Source organism: Neolamprologus multifasciatus, chromosome 4, assembly GCF_963576455.1.
Source record: "Neolamprologus multifasciatus chromosome 4, fNeoMul1.2, whole genome shotgun sequence".
NCBI lineage: Eukaryota > Metazoa > Chordata > Actinopteri > Cichliformes > Cichlidae > Neolamprologus > Neolamprologus multifasciatus.
In genome coordinates, this window is record NC_140442.1 from 6,163,191 (window position 1) to 6,176,687 (window position 13,497).

The following is a 13,497-nucleotide window of genomic DNA, read 5'->3' on the forward strand; positions in this document are numbered from 1 at the left end:
CCTATACCTTCTCTCATGCTCATAATCATGTTCATGTTCTCTTTGGTCATAGCTGTTAGCCTAGTCCACAGGTGTCAAACTCCAGGCCTCGAGGGCCGGTGTCCTGCAGGTTTTAGATGTGTCCTTGATCCAACACAGCTGATTTAAACGGCTAAATGACCTCCTCAACATGTCTTGCAGTTCTCCAGAGGCCTGGTAATGAACTCAGATGTGATGACCCAGGGTGAGATCTAAAACCTGCAGGACACCAGCCCTCAACGCCTGGAGTTTGACACCCCTGTTTCCAGTTTTGTTTTTGCTACTGTTAGTTTTGCTTTGGATTTTGTATTCATGTTTTTCAGCGAAATAAACGGCTCGCTTTTTGTTAAACTTAGTTCGTTTTCTCCTGTCTCTGATTTTGGGTCCATTCCTTTAACGCACCGGCTTTGCAGCCGTGACAGTTCTATATTCATAATCAGAATACTTTGTTAATTCCAGATAATATTTTGTGGTCAAAGTTACTCCAGTAAGAACAGTAACTAACTAAACCACATTCAAAAACAAAATATAACAAAAAAGCTGTAATATAAATATAAATATTGCAGAGTAAGATTGGCAGTATTTTTCACTGCAGTGTATTGGAATATAAGTATAGTGTATCAAGTACTTCAACGTTGTACTTAAATGTAACCAATTACCTTTTGGATTACTTCCATTACAACTAAACTTTATTAGATCTAAGTATTTCACCACAAATAAAATGCAAATAAAGACAATGTAAAACTCAGTGTGTTAAATCAACACCAGCATTTCATTTATTTATTTTTTTCCAAAAGCATGTAAAAAAAATAAAAACAAAAATATGCACAAATGATTGTGTATATTGGCGTAGAAAGAGGGCGCTCACATTTTAAAATGTACCGTACTACAACTAAGCAAGAGAGAGGAGGAGGAAGAGAGGAGAAAGACTGCATACAGTCCAAGCATCCTTTTGCTGTAAGGCCACCTCAATCCACAGGTCATGTCTGTAATACAGAACACACTTTCAAAGATGCATACATTTAAAACGTCTTGATGACAACGGCAATAAAAAAGGAATTCCACATGTAGCACAGAAATGAAATGATTCACAGATTTAACAATAAAACGTCACACTGCAATCATTCACCTGAGCCTTGTGGCACCAGTGTAAAGTGTACCTTGTCTGCTCTATTAGACTTGGACATTGCAATTCACAGATTTTGCAGTTGTACCTTGGCGAACTGCTAACAGAGAGTGACAAACACAGCATTTTAAGATACAATTCTCTTGATTTTTAAAGCATTCTCTGGGATCCAGAGGGCTGTTTTAAAATGACATAAAGAAAACATACATGTTCACACACAGTAGAATTAGAACTTTTGTACATGTGAATAAAGATGGTTAGGTGGGGAAAAATGGTTGCTGGTTGAGTGAAGTAATCATATGTTAAAGAGTTGGACTCTACAATAACCAGATCTGTTTTTAAAAAGGCATGATCACAAGATCGTTGTAAAGATCTGTGCACTCAAAGGTGTTTTGAAAAGCAATAAGGTCAGCTCTTTGTTGTCTAAGGCTTCTCTTTAAAAAAAAAAAATCCATCTGTTTTGCTTCCTATTCTGCACAGCAAGCTCAAATTAACAGTAAACCTTCAGTCACAGAAAGTACTTTGTGCCATTCAAGTGTCAGCGGTACTCAGACATTTTCTAAAATGTGATGATTTAATGGCTTTGGAGTTATCCTTTGTACACAATGAAATAAAACCATGGAAATCTACATTGAATTAATTGTTCTTACATGTTAAAACTAAATAAGATCAAAAGAAGTTGTTGGCTCGCCTAGCTGCTGATCCAACTTAAAAACTTGAAAATAAAAGGCTATACTCAAATCATGGGCAAGTTATCGTGTTATCCTCTCACGTGAGACGCTATTGTCACACTTTCCCCAGCAGGGGGTGCTCTGCACTGGCTTTTGCATGCAGCCACACATCAGGGTGCCCATATATGTGACAAACTATCCATCCATCTATTGTAACATTTATATTAAGAAATAGGTCCAGTTGCATTTAGCAAATAAGACAGGAGAACCAGAAGGCATTAACTGAAAAAGGACTCAGGGGTTCAAGACAGAGTGACTGGATGTTTATGTCGCTATAATACAGCTTTTAAAACTTCATCACAAGACAACAACAAGCTGACAAGCATGAAATTATGAAGCAACACACTGTGAGACCTAAGCTCTGTCCATCAACATCCTCATTTATAGCATACATGCAATAATCAATTTATCCAGGTGTTTACACTTCCTCTTAAAATGTTTCATAGGACAGATGGAGGGATGTTTACATACTAAAGCTCAGCTTCCCTGCCATAATTAACCTTTTGTCTGGTGATCGTGTGTAGATATATGTGCAAGACAAGGGTACAGCACAGTGGGGAATGTTTACTAATCACAAACTACAGCTAGTATACAGACAGTATACAAAGCACAATCTGAAAAATTCATTAAAATCTTAACCATAAAAAGCTCAGAGATCAACTTATGCCATGACATCAATCAAATCTAAACTCAAGTGGGTCTAAAAATGTTAAAAAAGATCATCGCTATGTAAGAGAAACAAATGAAAGTAACACTCACACCACAAAAGATCAATACAGTCATAAGATAAGGCTATCAGGACCCAGTCATACCAACATGCAAGACTCATTGAAATAACGAAGAACCGTGTGATGAAGTGAGCAATAATAAAACTAACGAAAGCAAAAATATAAACACAAGAGGTGAGTTGTTGCTAACGTGCACGGTTATTTTACAGTACATTGTACCCTGTTTGTTCCTCAAATATATGAAACCTGACAAACCTGTCTGACAGCATTGTCATAATACAGAGGATCGCTTTTTTTTTTTTAATTTGATGTGTGTGTTTTTACAATGAGTAATAAAATCTGATAAGTCTTCTTTTAAACCCATGGGTTAAAACTGACCTGAGTGTATGCCCTAACGCAAAACGTGATGCTCTTTAACCCCTTAGATATGTTTGCCTGAGCATACAGTTTACTTATTTCTAAAAATAAAAGGGTGCAATTAATTAAAACAAAATAAAAAGAGAGAGAAAATAAAAACTCTTCACTATTCCACTCTCCACACCAGAGAAGGCTTTTGGTCACAATCAACTACCAATTTCAAACAGGAAATTGGAAAATACAATTAGGAAATTAACAGTTATCATCAAATTATACTCAAAATTACGGTAAGTGGTATATATCATGACTGCCCAGTAATTTTCTAGATGTCTATGCATGTATTTGTTTTGATGGCATTTAAAAAGCGAGTGAGTGTGTGGGTGATTTAACAGTGCCCCAGCTTATGAGGCATGTGTTCATCGTGATGCATTGGAGGTGTTAGGAGGAGGGAAAAGAAGAGGCAGGTCTGCGACAGGACAAAGGCAGCCATGATTATGGCGTATTTGTCTCCTTGGCGGCCCAGAGCTGTTTGTGCTGCTCGCGTCCAAAACCCTCGTCATAGTTTCCTTTGCTCTTGAACAGTTGTTTGAAGTGGGGTTTGCAGTAAAATTCGCCTTGAAGAGATGCAAAAGTGCCAAGGCTGCCAGAAATGGAGGAATCAAAGAGTTACATGCCGATCACAGTGGTCAGGAGAAAACAAAAACAAAAAAAACCCAGTATACTATATATAGTCACCTGAGTTTGGCATTGCAGTGCCTGCAGCAGAAACATGCTGAATGGAAGACGAGGTTATTTGCAACCAGTTTCTCCATTGGGTAGACTGTCTTCAAACATGATGTACACACTTCCTTCTGGGTGTTGAAGCTGAAGGACTGAGCACACAAATATACTGCTTTACTACCAGGCATGCACGTAATGTTCCCAATAGAGCCTTTTAGCTTTAGCAAGATGAAAGCTAGACACTAAATGCTCTCTCCTAAGATCAAATGCTGATGAAAGTGAAGTCGGGCATAAGTATCACATGCAGGTGAACACAGAGCTGTGAACTTGGGATAAGAGTAGACAAATACAAATATATTTACCTTGGATCGTTGAACGGATTTTTCTTCCGTGGTGTTTCCGGTGTCCTGTGTGAGCACACAAAAATACATTTAACAATTAAATAAATGATTCAAATATGTATAATGCATAACGTGTGTGTGTGTGTGCTATATACGCATTAGAAATATTAGGTAACACTGTCCGATAAAATTACAGGCATCACAAAAATCATACTAAAGGGTATTTTCACTGTCCTCTTTTTACCTTTGCCCGTGTTTTAATAGTGTCAATCTGATCTCTTTCTATTCACTCCATCTGTCTCTTTACACCCCTGGGAGAGGATCAGGTGCCTTCTGTTTAGTCATGTGACTTGAGCTGTGCGTTGCTCTCCATGGATCAGCCCTCAACATAGCAGAACAACTCAGACTCAGTCGTTCAGTTAAGAAATCTTAAGGGATAACGGCACGGACTCTATTACAAAAGGTAGAAGAGTTCTCACTGAAGTAATAAAACTGATGTTCTGTTGCCAGTCTTTATCTTAAAAATGACTCAACTTTGCAATCTGTAATCAGTTCATGTAATGAACCATTTTGTTTGACTCAACCCTACAATCATGCATATTCATAAATTTACTCTTTAATTCTCTGGCTGCCATACAACACAAGTCAGCACAGTTTTCTGCACACTACGGGTGTTGAAAGCTTTTGTCATGTAACTGCAGTTTCGTTCAGTTTTATAAGCAAAAGAGACACTTCTCAGACATGAAGAAGGTTAAGAAAGATGAAAAACTTGCTGGAGGAAGTGACAGTAGTACTGCAGTAGGTTTCCTGAAGCAATGAACATGATCACATCTTTAAGCAGAACTAACAGGTAGATGAAGCAGATAATAAACAGAAAAACATTCAAAACAAGCTTTTCAAGAAAACTTGGTGTGCAGAAGAAGGGACGTCTCTGTTGAGGTAGGGGAAAGTCCACTGCAGACTTTGCTAAAACCCTGTTATATAAGGCAATCTGGCAGGAGCTGGACCTTGGGGTGAGGTTATGGGGGTTCAGAGACTGCTATAAACTTCAAAGCTCTTTAGCATCAGAGACAAATGCTGATTGCTGTTTTTTGCAGGTTTATTACAGCTTTGAAAACAAAATAACAAACAAACAGTTAAGATGCATTAGAGCATGAATCGCTCTTGAACTGCTGACACGAGTCAAAAGCAGAAGTTAAGCAACAAACCAGTGATAAATAGCATTGCAATGTGCTTGACATGCCTGAAAAACTAGATCCCTGTACTATGTATAGGAGTGAGTGATCCAGGCGCTTTCTTGGTAGCCAGAAGTTTGTTTTGAACAGTAGAGCAAATTAAGTCTTACAGATCACAGCAACTGGTCCCATTGCCCCATAAAATCCAATTTAGCTAGACATAACTTATATTGGCACTATGTGTTATATGTAAAAAAAATATTATTTATTTTCTCATTTATATTACTGTCAAAGTCAGGCTAATGTTTGGTCTGCATTAAACACACAATTCACGTTGTCACAGAACTCCTGCTCATTGAAGTGCAACAAGGCCACAGGTAAGCAAATAACAAGTATTTCTGGCTACAATCATAAATGATAAAGTTTTGCAAAACTTTATTGACAAATGTGGCTTCACAATGTATGGATTATTAAATCACACTTCCTGGATTGCACATCACATGTTAGTTTAATGATTAGAGAGGTTCTACTTGATTAACAGTGTAAACTGTTGCTGTATTAATTAGCATATTGTTTTTGAACGGGGCTGCCTTTAATGCACCCTCAAAGGGAGAACAGCAAGGGTGTTGTCTGTACTTATGACAACCGGATGACATACTTTGAAACGATTGGTTCATTAACAGTGGGGCCATGCTGCTTCCTGTAGATGTAATCACATCCCAACAGTTGGACGTCTCCCCGTTATCCCCCATTCATCTTGAACTCAGTCATGCTGCTGCTGCTGCTCGCTAGCAGACAGCTCACACTTTTCTGGTTATCTAGCAGAACGCATGATAGACCACTTCCTGTTGCTGCAATACAACTGAGAAACTAGCATGCATCTGATCTTCTCAAATGACTGAACACTACAGAAACTCAAGTTTGATTTTGTAATATTTTAAGTTTTTTGCAGGGAATATTTACATCAGTAGAAGGCTGTAAAGGCTGATAAGGAAGTTGTGCAAATGAAATCATGAAATAAATGTAAAAAGGGTAAAGTGATCAAAGCAAAAGCAAAGACTAGCCAGTGTTTGTTTTCTCTTTGGTAAAAATAACCCAGCAGCATTCGTTTCTATGTCAGGCCTGGGCAGTCATTCCAAAAACACGTACACAAACATGCAGGAAGACTTGAGATTAGCTTGTGCCATCTTGTCTTCTTTTACCTTATATGGGTCTCAGTTGCCATCAAACAGCTTGAATGTGGCAGGAAGTTGTTTTGACACATCTGGCTTCCTCTGTCTTACATAGTCCCAACAAGGAGTATAATCACTATGTACCTAACCAACTTCCTTACTAATAATTGACTGTAAACGGCAACTTTGTGCTGTATGAATAAATCGCAATGAAAATTTTTAAAGACAAAAATTGATCTAAACATAAATAAAGTTTTGTGGAGTGATTAATTAGGCCTGCAATGAGTAACACTGTTTTAACTGTGGGGCAGTTCAGCATACCAGTGTATGAGGAGCGAGAGCCAGCTGGAGCGTGGTTATCTTACCAAACAAAGAGCACTTTCACTGAAGTTTTCAAATCTTCTTGGAAAAGAGCTTCTACTCTTAGCTCACAGCATCATTCCTCACATTCAGCCCTCACATTGCTTTAATCTCACATGCACGTATGCTTGTGTGCATTTGTATTCATGCTGCAACCACCTAGGAGGTTTTGTTCACTTTTGTTGACTTAGATTGAAGGTTAAATACCTCTATTACACTTGTATAGTAAATAAGAAGCTACACATCAACCCCGTAGCACCATCGCTTGCTAGTACTGGTGCTACGGGGTAATATTTGTTACAGTATGGCAGAGACATGTTAGCCATTTTCCCTATTTATATTCTTAGCTACAGTATCTTTCCTACAGAGCTTTTAGCAGCAGTAAGCAACTGTGCATCCTGATCTCCATGTTGAAGTATGATTTCAATCCTTTGACTTAAAATACCAAAGTCCCAAAATCCTACTCTCCTTTTCTTTGAGGCCATGGATGTGTTTGACCAGGGAGTCAAATGGCCCTCAGGTCTGTTCTTATTCTGTCAAAATCAAGAGGAGACGTAATAGGGAGAGTATGTGGAGATGCCATTTAGGAATTATAGGAAGTATTAGGCAATAAAGCGTATACATTCTTCACTGATGTTGACGTTAAACAAGCACCAAAACTACAAACCAAGGCCCCCGATCTCTAAATCTTTGAAATGTATACAAGAGCTGTCTGCTGATGTAAATCGCAGACCTTTAACTAGCTACAAAAACTCTAAAAGAGTATTATGGGGGTGAAAGTTCAACATACTAGTGAAGTTCAAAATTGACACACGTTTTTTCTCTTGTAGTGCTGATGGACAGAACACAAGAAGGCAAATGCCACCACCTCACACTTGATTATCACTTAAAACACAGAGTGCTGCAGCAGGCCCCTACAAGGGAATGGAGGGAAGCTATGTAACAAATGTCATTTATCAAATAAGGTTCCCAGTCTCTCTCTCTCTCTCTCTCGCTCGCTTTCTTATTTTTAGAAACAAGATCATTGTTTAATAATTTGGAAAGCAGAGTCAAAAAACTGAACAATGTACCTCGTCGTCATTAACACATCACACAACAGTGTTAATGAGCTTGTTTATCAGCAGCCTAACGGTTTCGCGAATAAAAACAATAATTTTCCAGACCAGTACTTACAACATAACCTAGAGCCTGAATATTTATTTTACAGAAAATATCTAACTGTACGTAATATGGATGTGCAAGCTACGGAAATGATCCAACAACTACAAAACCTGCTGAAGAGATTCGATAACGCTTAACGTGCAGAGACAAAGCAAGCTATGTGGACGACATGCCAGAGAAAGGAAAAAATAAAACACTCATCTGATATAAGGTTAATTTAAAAAAAATTATCTGTGATGCAGAAATATTTGAACATGGCTACTGGCTGGGGAGCAGCTAAAAGAATGACATGGTCTCGTTCGCCAGAGCACGGATAGAGGTTTGCCTCAACAGTCTGCAGAGTAATCATGTCTGAGCCAAGTTTTGGTATTTGCTTGACCACTACTTCTCTTCTTCTTTTGAACTTCCTGTATAAAAGAAGAAAATGACGAGGCATTTTCTGTGTTCGACAGTATAGACCATTTATCACATGTCCACGTCTCATAGTTTTTTTCACTTCCTGTCTAAGATTGACAAAGAGGTTCGTGAAACCTATGTTAATGAGGGACGACATGAACTTTAGGGGTGAACGGTGAGACTAGACAATAACATCTTTTTAGTGCTTTTCTGATTCAGTCTATCGTTCATTGTTTCATTATCTTGGCATTGGAAAATTCTGGAAAATTAAAAGATCGTCATACAAGAAAGCTGCAACCAGAATATTTGTGGCAAATATGCTGTGCATTAACTTTTTGATGAATAACAAGTCAATCCTAACCATTTCTGATCTCAATTTTCTTTTTGGTTTTGCTGTTCTGTTAATTTAAGAAGTAGGCAAAGTCTTTCAGTAGTACAAAAAACACAACATTTTAATATCATTTGCATGTATCATTTCTGAGAAGTAGTTTGCCATTTCAAAAGGAGAAAGTGTTACTGACTTATCACTTGCAGTTAAAAGCAAGAAACATATAGTAACTTATAAGTTGCACTGCAGGGCTACCTTTACTGAAGAGACCAAATTCCAGTAGCACTACTGTCGGTGCTGGTAGCAGGTGGTATGTTTATGGTTTCTTTTTAAAACTGAAAGAAGTAAAACCAGCTTATAAAAAATGTTTTGGAGACCCGGAGTCTGTGTTGACTTGATGTAGCAAAATGCCACTGCTTTCAGCAACCTTGCTGGAGGTAGAACAGAAACTGATGCAAGTTCAAGACATGATCTGATGTTATCGGGGACTTCAGAAGAGAGACCATTTCACAATCAACTTCTTCTCCCTGAATGGAATTCACCGTAACATGCCTCATCCCGTCTACAAAAAAATGGCCCCATGCAAATATCTGCTTTGCAATCACAGCAAAATTTCCATCACAGTGGCAATGGAGGGCAAGGAACAGGGAATTAAGTGTTGCTCAATAAAGTGCCTTCAGTAGTTACTTCTCAAGTTCAAAAGTAATCATTTGAGAGGTGATTGTCTGCAGACCCCCACAGACATGAGATATCTTAGACGTTCTCTGTTGACTTATGATGCTGTGAGGAACTGGAGTACTTCAAAACTATTTTCCGTGAGGACTTTAGACGTTGGACCAGTGCTGACAACCTCAGAGACAAAACGTAGTGTGAGTTAATGGTTTCAGTCCAGACTGAAAAATACTGGTATAAAGAAGAGACACGCAGAGCTTTAAATGGCAGTGGGGGTGGCTGAGGAGACTGGACTGTATAAAAAGAATGGAGAAAAGACTATAATCATGTTGAAGTTTCTTATCTTCAACTGGAGCAGTTGCTGTACGAGTAGAGCAGCCAAACCTTTATTACCAGCACCACACATCTGTCTGAGATCTGATTTACAAGAGAATGACATGAAACTTCTCAGGAAAATTAAATAAATCAAAGAGAAAGTAACGTACTAAGACTTCCTGGAATGAGTCTTTATGCAGGTTTACAGACTGCAAGACTGCACATACCCACAGGAAACGAAAGAGACGTGTATTTTTTCCCTTTTACTAGGTCAGGTATATTTGTGTGCTCAACTGGCAATCAGTGATTTGCCCAATGATTGAAAAATACTGATTCGTCTCTACACAGCTGATTTGGCTTGCAAAGAAGTGACGTTTCCACGCAACAATAAAAAACACACACATACACACACACGATATATATATAATCAGTTAAAAGCATTGAATCAACTGTGAAATTGTTCCAACATCCTCCCAAGCCTGATCCTGCCTGCTTACACATACCTCCTGGCTATATTTCTTATTTTCAGTAAATGATTGATAGAGGGGGACATAAAGGCACAGGTATGCACCCAGTGTAACTATGTGCCACTTTTTCCTGCAGCTCTATGCCATGGACCTGCTGGCGACCCATTTAATACTCCTCTGCACATCTGACAGCAGGCAACCCCCCCTTCCAGCCAACATATGGCACTTCTGACATGCCCAACAAATTAGGTTTTTGTGCCGTTAATGGTAATTGTTTGACAGAACAGCATATGGACAAACTAAATACAATTTTTAGTAGTCCTCATTGCAGCTTTGGAAAATGGGGTTTGCTGAAAGCTGCTTTATTTATTTACTGTCTGGGCAAACAAGTGAGTCAAACTGCAACAACAGGCTTCCAAATCCAGCAGGATACTGACGTAGTTCAGGCAGCATAACAGGGTGTCAATCTGTGCAGTCTACTCCAACTGAAATTACACTCAGACAGTACACTGATGATAGTAGGAAATCAGAGAATGACGGTATACTTACTTAAGCCTTCTCGCCATATGCCAGGGCCATAATTACAGATTTCTAAAGCTGTGGTGCTTTGGATGGATGAAATGTGGTTTTACCACACCGCACATAATGGTTTGACAATACAAACCACTACAGCAAGTGCAAATAAAGCTGAAAACCCAGTCACTTATACATTTGGAAAGCGACTTTGTATGCTGCAGGGTAAAGTCAAAGAGGACCATTATATTCATTGTATATCCATTGTATTCAGACCTGGATAACTGCTTATCCCTCAATGAACACAGTTATTTCATAGGGATGCAGGAATGCCTGGATGGATGCTGCTAGTCAACATTTATGTTATGAACATGTATGAAGCCAGCTGGCTGCAAAGTATGCACAGTGAGCGGAATACAACATGCATCTTTATACTTTTTGCGTGCTTTTCTTTCCTAGGTTTCTTGAATGCTCGTCCATGGTTTGGTGTAATTGCTACAGAAATATCAGGTGCAAGTAATGACAATCTGCTATGGCTGGTGCAGCTCAAGCAAAACAAAAACATAAATACACGCCACATAATATTCAGCTGATTTAAATGCACGTTTAAGTAGGCCGATGAAAAGGAAGGAAAATTAATAAGTCATAGACTTAATAATAAGCAAGAGTGATTTGTAATAACGCACTAATAGTATATTTAGATACTATGGTTAGATTATAATAATTAGCCATCGAGCTAGCTAACGAGCAGACAAGAAGCGGCACACTGTTAGCATTTCTGAGGAACACGGCGGCTGCGGCGGCGGGCATTTAAATTCTGTGGAAATTTTTCAGAGCTGATTCTCTCCTCCTGCCCCAGCAATTCACGCAGTGGTTTACATAACAAATCAGTTTCTGCACAGCTAACCGTTCCCGGGTGGAAAGACATCACCACCTCACATCTTCTCACAAAAAAATTAAAAGAAGAGGGGCGCGCGGCGGAGGGAGGGGAGGCTGCAGACACACACACGGTGCAACGGACAAAAAAAATACACACTCACCATCTGGCTTCTTGTCTGCGATACACTGGCTGATAACACGAAGTCTGCTTGCTCAGTAGCTGGAGGCAGATACCTTCCCTCTCATTCACTTTTGGGTTAAGGCAAGATTTTTTTCGGAGACAGTAACCCCAACGCCGGCGAATTTCTGCCTCCTCTTCGCTTCTCGTTTCGGGTTTTCAACGGAACGTGTTTTTTTTTCCTCCGGCAGGAGGTCGCACGCTATTGGTTCTCATCTGTTCTGACACATTCGCAGGTTATCGGACAAATTACAACTAAAGCTCGAACAGAAAGTTTTTAAACAAAGGCTAAATATATTTTAATCGTAATCTACATGTTTTAAAGAAACAACGATAATAATTTCCGGCTTATTGGTTTAGATATTCTTTGGTAATTGCTTTGAACTGCACATTTCTTCTGATATTATTCGTATTATTGCTGGACGTGTCTTTCCTGAATTCATAAGTGTGTGAACATGTCATGTAAGCTTTCGATGCTTTTTTGTTTTTTTCTATGCATTAAATTTGTCAAAACCATGTGACTAAATGTACCGCGGAATCGTGCATTATTTTATTTATTTCTTTTAATCTAATTCACTGATAATCCTCGTGGGGTGATGCGATGGCAGTTTTTATACACAGGAGTAAAATGTGTTATAAGTTAAAAATATTTTTAACTTACTACTTACTTAAAATACATGCAGTTCTGATCATAAAGGTGCAAAATACTATTGTACTGTGTTCATCTGTTACAAAAATGCGTGTTGTGCAAGTTTTGTGCCTTTAAAAGCTGCACTGTTTGAACCCGAGCTATAGCCTTCCTGTGTGGAGTTTGCATCTTTTCCCCTGGGCACTTAGACTTTCTTCCATAGTCAAAATACATGCATATTAGATTATCTGTGAATTCTGAATTGGCTATGGGTAAGAGGTAGGTAAAGTCCTTGAAGTGCATAAAATAAAGTGTTTCGTGAATGTATGGTAAACACTTCGAGTGGTCAGTATGAGTAAAAAAAAAGAAGAAGATATATATATGAATGTGAGTAATATGGAAGTAATAACAGTAAAATCACTGAATGTGGACAAACTGAGATGTTATGGTGAAAGTGCACTTTTGTTTCTTTAGATATCTTAGGCTGTTCATCATAACACAAAAATCTAATCGTGTGGTAATGTGTGATATTATCAGCACACATATTTATTTGCTTTATCAACTATCAGCTTTTCACCTTATTCATTATATTTGTTTCCCGATTCAATCAATTCTTGAACCAGGAGATTACAAGTTACCAAAATAAAGTACATATTGTAAGAAGACTAAAATGTGTATTTATATCCATATATTTCCTCATAACAATGTAGAAATGCTCCATCAAAAGTAGATAGTCTTAGATCTGTGTAGGTTCTTGGTGATCCCGGTCACGGTAGTCTTGAGAGCTTGAAAGTTTAGACGGTGATTGGACGTCTTTAAGTTATTCGAGGACATTGCATCATCGACTTAAAAAAAAATAAAAAAATAAAAACATCCCCTCTTAAGAAACAACTCCCACTAGGGTTTAAATACCTGGAACTCTTCACCTTTTAGACGCCTCTTGGATGAAAGGTGAAACATCTTCAAAGAAGTTAAAGATGTCCAGTTGCTTTTCTTTGAAGCTCTTACATACAGGAAATTACACTTCATTTGGATCAAAAGCTGCAGACTTGAAGCCACTAAATGTTAGTTAAATAGGTAGCCATGGTAAAACTAATTTGAAAATACAGGTCATAGTGTTGAGCAGTGTACAACACACTGAAGCAGTTAAACCAATCGCTATGTGAAGTGAATGCCAAATATGGAAGAGAAAATTGGTTAAACTTTTTTGAAAAGGGGGAATAAAATTGTGA

The 13,497-nt window shown here is 38.4% G+C and overlaps 1 protein-coding gene across 1 annotated transcript; it reads right to left on the reverse strand.

Moving 5' to 3' along the window:
• Window positions 1-771: 771 nt before the first annotated feature.
• Window positions 772-11,812, reverse strand: limd2 (LIM domain containing 2). The gene is made up of 4 exons (XM_085158245.1): window positions 11,621-11,812; window positions 4,043-4,087; window positions 3,696-3,832; window positions 772-3,600 (listed from the first exon to the last, which is right to left on the reverse strand). Exons 1-4 carry the CDS (start codon window positions 11,621-11,623, stop codon window positions 3,453-3,455), a joined length of 333 nt encoding a protein of 110 aa, XP_085014371.1. The 5' UTR covers window positions 11,624-11,812; the 3' UTR covers window positions 772-3,452.
• Between the last annotated feature and the right edge of the window lie 1,685 nt (window positions 11,813-13,497).